Source organism: Pocillopora verrucosa, chromosome 14 (genome assembly GCF_036669915.1).
Source record: "Pocillopora verrucosa isolate sample1 chromosome 14, ASM3666991v2, whole genome shotgun sequence".
Classification (NCBI taxonomy): Eukaryota; Metazoa; Cnidaria; class Anthozoa; order Scleractinia; family Pocilloporidae; genus Pocillopora; species Pocillopora verrucosa.
The window spans coordinates 8,544,713-8,558,748 of NC_089325.1; the positions used below are offsets into that span (position 1 = coordinate 8,544,713).

General features: G+C 38.1%; 1 protein-coding gene across 3 annotated transcripts in view; it reads right to left on the reverse strand.

Moving 5' to 3' along the window:
• LOC131776588 (protocadherin Fat 1) overlaps positions 1-14,036 on the reverse strand; it is a 32,273-nt gene that overhangs the window by 15,863 nt on the left and 2,374 nt on the right. The window contains exons 1-3 of one of the 3 annotated variants that reach the window (XM_059092801.2): positions 13,730-14,026; positions 920-5,500; positions 101-627 (exon numbers count right to left, since the gene is read on the reverse strand). In XM_059092801.2, the coding sequence (XP_058948784.2) occupies positions 101-627; positions 920-5,486 (5,094 nt within the window). In that variant the 5' untranslated portion in view covers positions 5,487-5,500; positions 13,730-14,026. Of the gene's footprint in view, positions 1-100; positions 628-919; positions 5,501-5,600; positions 5,757-13,729; positions 14,027-14,036 lie in introns of those variants that run through there. The other 2 variants (XM_059092799.2, XM_059092800.2) reach the window with 2 other exon arrangements.

A 14,036-nucleotide genomic window follows, 5' to 3' on the forward strand; every position in this document is an offset into this window, starting at 1 on the left:
TGGAAATCCCCCATTATTGTTCTCATTTAGCACTGAAGTAAAAATATTTCAACAACATTTTAAAATATCTGATATACAAAAGAATGCCATCTAAACTCACCTTCACTTCAACTTCAGCTGTTTGAGTTGGGATTCCACTGTCTGACACCTGCACTTGAAGACTGTATTCATCAATAGCACTACTTAATTTTGCCGCTACTTGTATAATTCCTGAATTCTGATCAATGTAAAATGCATCATTTGTATTTCCACCTTTGATGGAAAATTTAAGCAATGCATTTGTACCATCATCATCATCAGTTGCAAACACTTTGATAATGGGAGTGCCAATGGAGGCATCAACATTCACTTCAGCTTTGAACTCTGATCTAACAAACATGGGCTTGTGGTCATTCACATCATCCACTTTAATCACAATGGTAAAGAGACTTTGTCTCTTGGGAGTTGCTTGATCTGTGGCTTCAATTATAAGAGTATGCTCCTTCAAATCTTCATAGTCCAGAGGCTTTGTTGTCTTGATGTTGCCAGTTAAGCTCTGGATCATGAACAATGAAATGGACTTTCGTTTGACTGAGCCCACAATGGCATACTTTACAGACCCACTGGCTCCGCCATCTCCATCAGTTGCTGTCAAATTGATGTAAAAGTCAAAGGATAATTAGCTTTCTCTTACTCGTCCTTAAATGTTTGTTAATACAGCTTTCCTGAGGAGTATATGATTGTGGTCTGGGCATGCAAGAGGTTATGTTTGCAAACTAACACTATTAGGTCTGGCTTTGACAACAATTCAGATAGTGATCCCATCACATCACAACACTTTTTTTCTACAATTCCAGGTACACCAGAGGAAGACTATGATGATTAATAATAATCAGTATACATTGAAAAGTATCTGTTGGCAAAGAGCAATAATTGTTACCTTCAACTTTGGTCAGTACTGATCCAATTTTGGCATCTTCTGGAATATGAACTTGATACTCTGTCATCAAGGGCACTGGTGAGTTGTCGTTGACATCCTCAACTTCAATTTCCAAAGATGTTGTTTTAGCGTTATAGTCATCAGATGCCTGGATTGTCAAAGTATAAGAACTGGCTTCTTCATGATCAAGTTTGTTGGCAATGGTTACCTCACCCCTAACTTTGTCAATTAGGAATTTGTTTCCAATGTTTCCTGAGATAATAGAGTATGTCAAAGAGTCACCATCAGAATCATGGGCAGAAACAAGTTCCACAACAGATCCAACCTCAGCATCTTCTTTAAATGACTTCTTGTAGACCTTTTGACTGAACCGGGGTGGGTTAGAACTAGGTGGGTTCTTTGACATGCAGTACTCCATGAAAACAGGAACTGATGCAGATCTTGGGGGTACTCCACCATCTGTAACATTGACTTCAAACTCAAGGTAATCCTCACCTTGGCAGGAAAGTTTGGCAGAGATGACACCAGTTTTTGGATCAATTTTCAACTGTCCAGGACTGATTTCTGATGGATACAAAAACCCATAGGTCAGATCAGCATTGCTGCTGATATCTTTGTCCACCGCTGCAACTCTCAAGACCTCAACAGAGGTTGAAGGATCATCCTGCTTCTTAAAATAAACATCATAGAGGGATTTCAAGAAGTAAGGACCGTTGTCATTAGCATCAGCAACTGTCACTGGAAAAGTAATATATGCAGATTTTGGTGGGTTGTCACCATTAGACACCTTGACTTCCAGTTCATACTTATCTTGTTCTTCACGATCAAGAGATGTGGTTGTTGTAATGAGGCCACTCTTCCTATCAATGGCAAACCTACCAGCCTCATTCCCACTTTTGATAGAATAAAGCAGGTTAGACCCATCTGAACTTGGATTATGAGCTTTCACAGTCACAACACTTTCTCCTGGTGCAGCATTTTCAATGACAGATGGAAAATAAATAGCAGGGTTGAAATAAGGGGGGTCATCATTGACTGGCAGCACAGTAATCAACATTGGAATATTGGTGTGTAGTGGAGACATTTCACGGTCTTTTACCTGGATGTGCAGCCAATAATGATCACTTTCCTCACAATCAAGTATTTTTGTGGTTCTGATGATGCCATTTTCACGGCCAATTTCAAACTTATCAACTCCTGTTCCATCAATGATAAAATAGCTCATATACCATGAGTCACTATCAAAGGCTTCTGCCTTCAGAACAGAAGTTCCAACAGGGCTGTTCTCAGACACAGTTGCCCTTAAAAGACTCACCCCAGGAAATATTGGGGCAATATTGTTTTCATTTACATCAAGAATGTTAATGTTTACATTCGCAAATGATGATAGGGGCGGTGTCCCTTTGTCACTGATTTTGACTTTCAAGTTATACACATTTTCCTGTTCATAATCCACATGGCGACGTAATCTTATTACACCACTTCCAGAATCAATCTTGAATCTTTTGAGGTTGTCCACAAAAGAAAATTCAAGTTCTCCTCCTAACCCTGTGTCTGGATCTTCTGCAGAAATTGCAGCCACAACACTCTCTGGTGGGAGGTCTTCAGGAATGGAAACATTGAAAGTTCTTGGAACTATTGCAGGTGCATTATCATTTATGTCCACCAGGTTTACAATAACCATGGCAGATACCATCCTCTGGGATGTTGGAGAGTTGTCAAATGCTTGTACTTCTATGCTGTACTTTGCGCGGTCTTCATAATCAAGTGCATAGGCAACTGACAATCGACCTGTTCTGGAATCTATTCTGAACTTCTCTCCAAAGTCATTCAACAATTTAAAATGAATTCTTCCATTTTCACCATCATCCATGTCTGTTGCATTCACTACAACAACTGTCTGTCCACGTGTGATGTTCTCTGGTATACTAACTTCATAAATGTCCCGTTCAAAGACAGGGGCATTGTCATTCACATCGATAACATTTATATAGATGACTGTATAAGCTGTTTTACCAGGAGAGCCACAATCATTGGCAGATATGTTCAATCTGAACTTTCCCATGGTTTCTCTGTCTAGCAAAGAAGCTATGTAAAGCTCTCCAGTATGCATGTCTATATTGAATGCACTGCCAATGTTACCACTCACTATGGAGTACAAAATCATACCATTGTATCCCTGATCATCATCAGTAGCAGAGAATTTCATGATGGTTGATTTCACAGCTACATCTTCACTGACTTCAATGACAGAATTGTGCAAATGAAATCTTGGATAGTTTATATTGGTTAGCTTGGCAGGTACTTTTTCAATTGAAGGATAAGATGGTTTGAAGTTTCCTTGTTTCCTCACATGTTCCACAGCTTTGAGGTAATGAGGAAAAACACTGCATCTTGTCTCAACATAGTTTAGAAATTCAGTAGCAGTCTGGGGTGAAACAACCATGATTTTAAGAGTTACCGGATGCTTTGACTTCAGTGCAGAATCAGTCACTGTGACATATAGAGAAAACTCTTTTTCACCACCTTGAAGAGATTTTGCAGTTTTTAACTGTCCAGTACTTGGATTGATGCTAAAAGTTTTATCTGTGTTTCCAACTGGGTCTATCCCATAGACGAGTCCTTCAGATTCACCAACATCAATGTCAACAGCTGTAAGACTGGTTAAGATGGTTCCTACTGGTGCATCTTCACTGATCTTTATAGTACACCGGAAATATTCAAACACGGGTTGATTGTCATTATTGGCCTTGATGTGGAGGTGTACATAAGTCTCTGACTCCCTTCTGAATGGCTCTCCAAAGTCTGATGCCCGTATCTTAAGGGTAATAAACTCTGGTACTCCTGCATCCCTGTCCAGCGATGTTAACGAGATAATATCTCCAGTCTCTGAATCAATGGCAAATGGAAGTGACTCCCTATTTATGATTGAGTATTGAATCTTTCCATTACTTCCACTGTCTGGATCATTTGCCCTGACTGTTAGTGGTAATTTTGTTCCAGGTCTCGAATCTTCAAAAAATTCCAGTGAATATGATGGATTTTCAAACTCTGGATCATTGTCATTTGCATCCTCAATATTAACAGAGACTCTTGCACTGGCCATTTGCTTCGACGAATCGGACTGAAAACACCACACGTCAAATTCTAATACTGGTTTTGTTTCATAGTCTAAGTGCCCTGTGGTAGTTATGAGCCCTGTTTCGCGGTCTATACGAAAGTTTTTACTGTGTCCTCCACGCAGAGTGTAATAAACTTTTGCATTGTTGCCTAAATCACCATCGTCTACAAATACACGAACGACGGAGGTGTACAACGGCGCTAATTCGGAAATGGTGGCCTCATAGAGACTTTGATTGAAAGCCGGTTTGATGTCATTAACATCTTCAATCAAAACACGTAACGTAACGGTTCCACTGCGCGGCGGGGAGCCTTTGTCAAAGGCTGTAATAACCAGTTTATAGCCGTTTGGTGCTTTTTCACGATCTAGTGGCTTCACAACATCGATCCAAAACTCGTCCGAAGCATCCTGTGAGCGTCTGATTTTAAAATGTCCCTCCATGTTTCCTGAAGTGATTCTCACTTTGTTAATTTCACCACTGTTTGCGTTATCTTGATCGGAAACCTGAATTACCGCAAAACGAATATCGCTGTTTCCTTCGATGATCTTTTCAAGCTGAAACTTCACCTTGATCTCTGGCGAAAACCTGTTCACGGGCCTTACTGTAACGGTGATATTGTGCTTTGCTTTCGCTGACTGCGCTTTTGAAGACGGCAAAGTCCGATCTCGTGCGGTCACTAGTAATCCATAGCTTCTTCTCCGTTTACCGGCCAAAGATCTCGTTACAGTTACAACCCCAGAGATTGGGTCAATAGCGAAGAAGGGGGATTTTGAAATAAAAGAGAAATAGAGCAATCCATTTGGGCCCATGTCTTCATCGTTGGCAACCACTTGAGCAACTGAAGTGTGTAGAGGAATGTCCTCCTCTACAGTCACATGTTGAAACAGACGTGAAAATTTTGGTAAATTATCATTCAAGTCTAGGACGTTCACATTCACCTCAGTCATATCTAGTACTTCATTTGTTTCTGGATGCTGGGCTGCCACAGTGAGCAAGAAATATCCATCTTCTTCGCGATTTAGTTTTCTTTCAGCTGTAATTTCCATAAAAATGAAGTCTTCCACGCGCTTGGAACTAACAGTGAATGTCCCCTCAGCGTTCCCTTTCGTTATGTTGAATTCGACCTCAGTGTCCTCGTCGTGAGCATAAACACCCATTTTCAAGTCACATATTATTTGAGACTTTTTTGTCTCGGAAATCGTAGCTTGATATAGTCCACCACTCGTAAATTTAATGTCTTTTTCATTTTTTGAACGAAATTCCCACGAATAGGTGGGAACAGTTTCAACCACGACTGAACTGGGACGACCTTGCCGCAATCCATCGTCTCCTAAAGTTTGTGTATTGTTTTCCACCAAACTTTCCTCGATAACTCCAAGACAAACATTTAAAGAACAACAGAATAAAAGAATCGGCAGTACCACGAGTTTAAAGAGAGATCTCATCCTGGAACCTTCACCTGGATTTCAAGAAACGGCAAAAATAACATTAGAGAGAAATGATAACAACTACGAAGCAATTAGTCCCCTGTAATTTGTTTAATCGTGAGTTGTGCTTACCGTTAAAACGTTAATTCATCTATTAAATCCATCCCAGATATATTTAGTTTAGCGCTATACAACTTCAAAGCGAAGGAATGCAGTACATTTGAAAGGATACATGTGGTAAGATGCGGACATGTCGTTTATCTGTTCAAGAAATCCACCAGCATGTCTGGTGTGTTGAAAAGTAAATGAAAAATTTGTGAAATCTCTTGGGAATACTAATACACCGCAGGCCCTCAACCGACAGGAAATGTGACAACCTAATTGACACTGTCTCCATAGAAACGAGCATTTTAATGCTAATTCAGGAAAGAATCTATATTCCTTTATTAGCAATAGTCAGTGATCTTAAAAGGTCGCATGATTAGAATTCTCTTCAACATCGTTATGTTTTCAATTATTCGAATTGAAGGCCACTCAAAGGGCACGATTTGTAATTTGTTTGTATTTCACGCCTCGTAAATGCTGTAAATATGAACCAGATTTACAAGAATTCTATAGCTAGTGCCCAATAACTTAATGAATTGTCAATAATTGTCAGTTTACGAGAAGTCTGCGGTTTATACAGCTTGCGTGACATTCAGAATATCTTTGTTATCTATAGCCAATTATCAACTGCAGGGCTTACCCCCAAAGGATCACTTGACCACAACTGCCACAGCAGAACAAAAGAAAAACAATCAAAGTTTTCTTCTAATATCAGCTGCCGCAGATTAAACCACAAAAATTCCATTTCTAGCGTCAAGAAAGGTCATTGTGCATGCAAATCACTCCTGGACAAAGTGAATCATAGCTTACACATCGAACAAATAGATTGACCGATAACTGAAATCAGTGCCGAGAGACAAACTCGAAATTGTCTGCCCACATTTCGCGAAAAAATTATAAGAATCAGACTTCCTTTTAGGGTCTTAAACTCCCCTAACTATCACTCAAAATAAACCAGTATGAGCTCAAATTGGTTTTATAACGCGTCCCTTCACAAACTGATAGCTAGCCTACGCCATGACTAAAGCTTGGTAGAAAAAAAAAGAAAAACTGGTAGGTGTCATGTTTGTACCTCTTGAAAGAAGGTTTAACTTCGACAACAGTACGGCTATTCGTGATTAATCAACTGGAAAAACCACCAACAGTCGCAGGATGATATCAACTCTTTTGTGGAAAAAATCTGACTTTCAAATTAAGTTGCAGTCTTTTGAGATGTTCACAAATGAACAGTAATTGCGGTTTGTAAGAGACTTTTTGGGAGGATTTGAACAGATTATCATCAGAATTATGAAGGATATCACGCGATATTCGAGGTAAAGTTCCACAACTCAGTTTAATCTCACAAAGGCACATCGCAACTTTGTTGATGTTATAAGGAGCCTTACATCTCTCAAGTTAGAGAAGAATATTCTCTTACAAATATAATAAACGACTACTTGAGTATTGCATGTTCTCTATATATTCCAAAAATACTTTTCCTGAGGAAATCAGATGAGTGCGGTTTTAGTATCGCTGTACGTGCGTGTTATATAGTTCAGTGCACAGCGACATCCTGTCTCACCACATCCAAACAAGAAATCAGCTAAGAATTTAAATTCCTGCCAGCTTACGTCTTAATACATGTAAAAAATCAGTACCATCTTTGCTCTTCGACCAGATTAGCTATCTTAGTTTTAAGGTGTTTTACAAATACGAAGAGTGTGACATTTGTTTCATCTGAACCGACCTAACTATCTATAAGCGCCTTAGAATAATGATCAGAGCGGTACCGCCCTCTTGTCAACGACAGCTTGCTCTTGTCTTAATTTTGAATTGTTACGATGTGAAACACGTCATTTATCTGATGTAATCATATCTAGTATTGTACCCTACCCGCCTTTATTAATTCAAATATTGCTAAATATGTTCGTCAAAATCATCAAAACGTCGCTGAACATGTGTCAGCCTGATTATCTCATTGCATCCGAAAGTGCAAATCGTTCATAAATAAAATCACGAAAAGGCAAATTGATTAGTTCAAGCAGTTTCTTTAAAACTTAAGTTCTTAAGTGTGCAAATTCAAAACTTCACTTAATCAAAGGGTAACTGTTTAAACTCTGATGAGTTTGTCAGGAAGTTTTCAAACCTCGTGCACGTTTCGAAGGTCGCGGGATAAATTCTGCTTGACGCCTACCTCTTTCGAATACTTTCTAGTAACGCCCAAGAACGCGCGCATGAGAAAGGGTTACAGTGTCTGTCTAATATTCTTAACCAAATGCTGATCTGACCTGTTTTATTTGTCATTATGCCAAAAGATCTTTTTTCCAATTTCGTTATTATAAGTAGAACAACATTTTAGTACACAATTATTAACTTAAAACAAAATGTAGTATTCAGAATCGAATTATTCCTTTTCACGTCAAAATCACCAATTTTCCACGTTGACCAACAAACAAAAGTCGATTGTAAAAGTCATTGCCATTTCGCGACCGATGACGAAGTATTTATTACTTTGTTTTATTTTTGAACTACTAAGTTTCTTCATGAAATATCGAATCATCCCTTCACGTGATAATCATCATGTTTAATTGCTATCTAATTGATAGCACAAAAGTTGACAGTAAAAGCCTTTTGTAAAAGTTTGCATTTCACGACAATGACAACTTCGAAAACCTTCGTGGAGTAGTTCATGACAGCACGTTTGAAACTTTAAGTAATATATTAAGACTTCACATCAAGGATATTTTCTACTTCTCCCAATACATTGATTAAAATACCAAACGATCCTTGACTGTTTGATTAAAGAGGAAAAAAACTGAATTATTTAAGAGAAAAAGATTTGGCATGGAAATTTGTTTATCTTGTAATAAACGAAGGATGATTTTACAAGAAACTTTTAAAAATCTCGGCTGATTACAGAACAGCTAAACTGATTCACTAGAAGTTTCTAATTCGTTTGAATGACTTTACTCAAAATTTTTCAATTGAATTAACTGGGTCTGGTCTGTAGCATTGAATCATTCCTTTCACGTGATATTCATTGAGTTCCCACGTGGACGGGCGAACAGAACAATGGTCAGTTGTTAAGGTCTCTCTCAAAATCTGCTATTTGACAGAAGGTGAAAAGTCTCTCGAAGTTTACACCCATTTTGAATTTCTTGTGAGAAAGTTTATAAAGCGTGATAAAGCGTCAGTACCTTTAAAAAGTTCACCCATAAATTCCGGCCTCCACTTTAAGAACTTATTAAATGATTATTATAAATCAAATTTAAAAAACCTTTCCTCAACAGAATTGGAATGCTCTGCTTTTCTTGAGATGGAACAAATTATCTCCGAAATCTACGGCGAAAAACGCCAGCAGATTAATGCGGCATATCATGTATAAATGGCGTGTAATTGTAGTGCAAAAAGATTTACTTTCCTTTTATTTCTTAGAAACATAAAACTTCGATGGAAATGAATAACGGTCATGGAGTGAGAGAGAGAAACTGATACAATGAAAACAAAAATTATATACTCTAATATAATAATGATTGGGTACGTTTGTCGCCACTTCGGACATCTCCAACTGTGTAAATGCATATCGGTGAGGGATAGGGTATCACGCCTCCTAACCGTCTTCAAATGAATAAAACCACTGCTTGAAATGTTTCGTGAAAGACGAAAAGTACCTTCACAACAAGGAGTCAAACTATTATTCAGAAAGATAATCAGCTCCACAGATGTTTGGCTTTTAAACAGAAGGGTAAAAACTTAACAAGTGTCTACAAGAGGAAAAAACGCCTCCAGGCTACCAGACATCCAAGCCACACTGGGAACAATTTGACTTGCCTGTTGACCTACATTTCGTAAAGCGTGGGAAAGTTTGTCTATGTTCACGCTTGCATCTGAAAAATAGATCAAACTTTTAATTGGGTCTAAGTATCCCTTCCTTAGGAACCTAAAAACTTAAAGCTGGTGTTCATTAAGATGTAAGTACACACTTCTGAAAAATCAGGAATAAAGTGAAAAAAAAATTCAAGAAAAACACTGCGGATGTTTGATAAAAAGGCGTGGTATTTACAAGAAGACACATAGTTTTAAAAAAAGCTTTCAGGACAAAAAAAATGAAACATTTTAGCAAACAAATTGCGAAAAATATTTTCAACCTTTAAAATCGTGCGGTAGCTTTATCACTGGCTCATATCCAGGTCGACAGACTCCCTTTTCAGTCACTTCCTTATCAGATAAAATATCTGTCGTCTCCTACAGAACAATTGCTTACTTATAGATGAAATCAAAACCTATGTGCAGCGCGTCTTTTTTTCCAGCATATCCTTTTTGTTCATCAGATACACCGCTTTGAAAGAGACTGATTAAATCAAAGTACTTATTTCAATATCATCTACAGGTGCTATTGTTTCGTTCCCATCTAAATTCCTGCTTCTCTCGATTCGCTCGTCACCTGCCCTTATAGGGTCTGCTCTTTCGAGAGCTTTCCTAAACTAAACTTTGAATACTTTATGACACCATAAAAAATGAAAATGCCATAAGTTTTCCTACCCACGAACGGCCAGTTTTTCACCTGGATTAACCGACTTAGTGTGACGTTTACTTTATTCAACCGACCTAGCGGTTTACAAGCACTGATCAGTGCATCACCACCCTCCTGTCAACCACAGGTTCCTCACGTCTTTTTAATGTAAAGGGTTACAACAGTTTGGAACACACTATTGATCAGAGATGACAGTTTTAACTCTGTGATTTTTCTTCTCATTAACGCCTAATGATTTCGATGGTTGCGGTGTGTACATTACAAATGTAACTAACTCCCGAATAATCTGCTTTTTTTGGAAAAAAAAATACCCCCTTCTTGATTAACCTGTTAAGGACTATGCTTGTCATTACGCCAGGTGCCCGGTCAGTTTGTCAGACAAACGATCAGGCTTAAGAAGAGTTCGGATATTTCAAACCCAAATACAGAAAATCTCTTTTAGTCAAACGAAAGAGCACAAAGGGGAATTCCCATAATGTGATAATCATCGGATTTCCAACGGGAAGAACAAGCGATGACAAGCCAAGGTCAATTGAAAATGCATTTTTCATTTCACGACTGATGTTTCATCTTTTTCAAACACGTCTAGATGAGTCTGTGGTATGTTACTAAAAGTAAGAGTCCTCTAAAATGGCTGATTTTATCTGAAGTATTTGAAAGGAGGGCTTTTTTACTATCATTTTGTAAATAATACGATATAACACGGTATTCTCGATGAAAGTAATCGAAACCAAGAGTCATTAGAAAGTCCAATCTTTTCCCTTGACATTTTCCGGCTTATCTCAAACGCGTAAAGGATGATGAAAAAGTCGCATTTTATTGCTGGAAACCTACGACTGAATACAAAACAACCAAACTTACCAACAGGAGATTTTCAAGAGCTTAGATTACTTTTGTCTGGTTTTCAACTGATTAGACAATAATGATCTGACCACCGTGCAATATCTATCATCGGCGTAAGTTTGTTCATTTTTAAACTATATTTTCCGTAGAATCATCGTTCCTAGACTGCGTAACTCATCCAAAATCTCTCCTAATGCTAGAGAACAAAGTCCCTACTTTCTGGATGTGTTCTATGGAACTTAGAAGGATATAGAACTTCCGCAGGATTTATTATCAAAACTCGTTTGGGTCTGGCAGAAGTGCCTGTCCAAACTGATACATAGAAAAAGCAGTTATTCCACGATACAAAGAAATAACAGCCTACCATCAATTGAAGTTTCTTTCGTCACACATTAGACAAGTTGTTTATTAATACTTAAATATGCTGGTGATTATAAAAAATACACAAGAGTTGAGTAATCGTCTTCTTAAGAGGTAAAAGAGGTATTGGATTGAAAAGTCCAGACAGAATTTCTTTCATGAAAGAGAGCTTCTACTGATCATATACATGTGTGGTCCTACCCTCTACGAAATGGCAACAATTTTCTGCCTAAGAATAACACAAATCTCCCAAGGATATGGCGAAAAATAGAGCCTTACTGCGGGTATCAAATGCAAATTGAAAACGGCTGTTGCTAGGTGTAACACAGAATAACTTAAATATTCCACCACAACTCGAAACTCAAAAGTTAAATGGATATGAATATGATCTCAGAACAAAGGCAAAGTAGTAACACCGAGAAAAAGATATACTCAACACGATAAAAATTTGTTATATTCGTGTCCATCTGTCTCTTCCAACTGTACGTGTGAGGCAAGCCTGGAGGAGTGAAATACGATAGCAAGCCCATCACAACTGCTCAAATATACAGAAACGTTGCTTGATACGTTTCATTTAAAACACAAAGAGTATTTTACGACAAGGCAGTCAAATTCTTATTCAGAAATATAATCAACGCATCAAATGTCTGAGCTTTCTTTACGCGGAGGATAAGGACCAAACGAGAGATAAAAAGAGAAAAAATTTAAACACCTTCAGGCCAGGCACACCAGAGGCAAGCAGCCAAAATAAAAAAGGGCTTGGGTCAAAATGATTTTATTTTATTATGCAATCATCTTTGGCCTCCTTTTGACCTATTTTCCCAAAAAGAGGAGTGGGTAAGTGATATATGCTTGTGGCTGTCATTGAAGACTGAAGCCTAACATCCATTCTTGCTAACAAATAGACCTCTCAAGGCTCACTTCTCTGCCGCGGTTAAACAAACAGTGAGAAAACTAAGCCTCTCAGGAAATAAAAGAGTAGAAACATTCAAGGGTTTGATGAAATGAAGACAGTGATATCTGGATCAATTCCAAGTCGGTGTGGCTCATTACTCTAGATCACTTTATTAGTTCAATTATCTGTCATCTCCTGCGCAGCAATCGGTATACTGTTGAATGAAATCGACTCCAATCAAAATTCCCGAGATGAAATACGTACTCCACATATCTGGGCAGGCTTTGTTCGAAAGTAACAGCTGGAAACAGTCTTTAAGTCGTTGAAGCTTGACCAAGCTTAAGATAAGAAAGGGGAAGGGGGTCTACATCTTTGTCTCGGTCTTACGTAATACACAGATCATAGAGTCTTTTACCACTAGCCCCCCTCCTACCGCACATACCCTCCTCACATGTCTTGACACCACTGTGAATATCGCCATTGGAAATTGCCCGCCCTTTGGCTTAAGCTAACTCAATTTAAACGTTGCTGAATTTGATACATATCTATATTGTTGCATAATGTTCGACGGATCAAGACAAAGGTTAAGGAGTAAAACATGCTCACACATGCCATGATCATCCGTTAGAAAACTCAGTCACCCACCCTTAATTATTTCTCTATCTGTTTACTGCGATAAGAATTGCGATGAAAAGTTTCATGGATCGAGCAAAGGGAGGAGATGATTTCTACCTTCTTTGTAACTAAAACAGTGAAGATTTTCAAAGAGGAAGTTCGTGTAAAACACATAAGAGCAGCTAAAGTATTGCGGCAAACTGAGCTCTCAAGCGGTAATCTTCGAAAAATGGCCAGAATGCATAAAGCTAAGGAACTCTGGCAAGTTGGAGTAAATTCCATTCAATTTAATTTGATTTGCAGCAGGAAGCAGATGAAATGACAGTTCTTGCAAACAAGATAGATGCAAAAAAATCTCGAATATGACGGTAGGACCGCAAGTGTTACAAATTTGTTGATTGAGAGATGTGTATTAACTCCCTGTCCTCTGTGATAAGAAAACAAAAGCAATGATAACAACATCTCTAGTTCTGGAGTAACTCAAGTGAAGAAATTTTAAGAAAGTTTTTCTTTGACATTTCAACCTTAAAGTCATAAAAAATTTATAAAACCTAAGCCAGGAAAACTTAAGATTTGAGTATGAAAATGCAATACAATTCACAGAATTACGAGACGTTCAAAATTAAATAAATTACAAAACTTCAATATGCAGGTAACGGGAGTGTTTAGGATGATCATCGTCTTCAAGACAGGGTTAGTCGCTCAATCGTTTACCATACTCCGTTAAATTTGTTAATAATTCAGACGGTTTTGATTTGCAATTTTAATACCGCAAACAAACATTGGTATCGTCTTTGAATTATCTTCGTTGATGATCATATGATAAACGATAAAACCTCCAATAAAACTTTAAGATCAATTACATTACACAAGAAGAAAACTTTGTAAGGAAAACGACGGAAAACTACACCATAGTTGGCAATATCTTACCTGGAGTTTCAGCCTAGGCTTCAAGTTCGCCAGATTTTTTTTGTGCACTCGAAATTCCTCCAGTTCACCTTTAATACACGTTGTCGATCGTAAAGAACAAACACCGACTCATCCGAAATACAAAAACTTGTTCACTTCGCAACAATCAGTGACATTTGTAACTGAATTCTCCAAGACTGGAGCAACATCTCCCGTAGTTAATCCGAAAATACTTTAAAAAGATTGAAAACCGTGGAATCTAAGCATTTGTGAACCTCTGGTAAAGCAGACCGTGGATCGAGGACTGTGTAAAAGAATCTGAACAGTT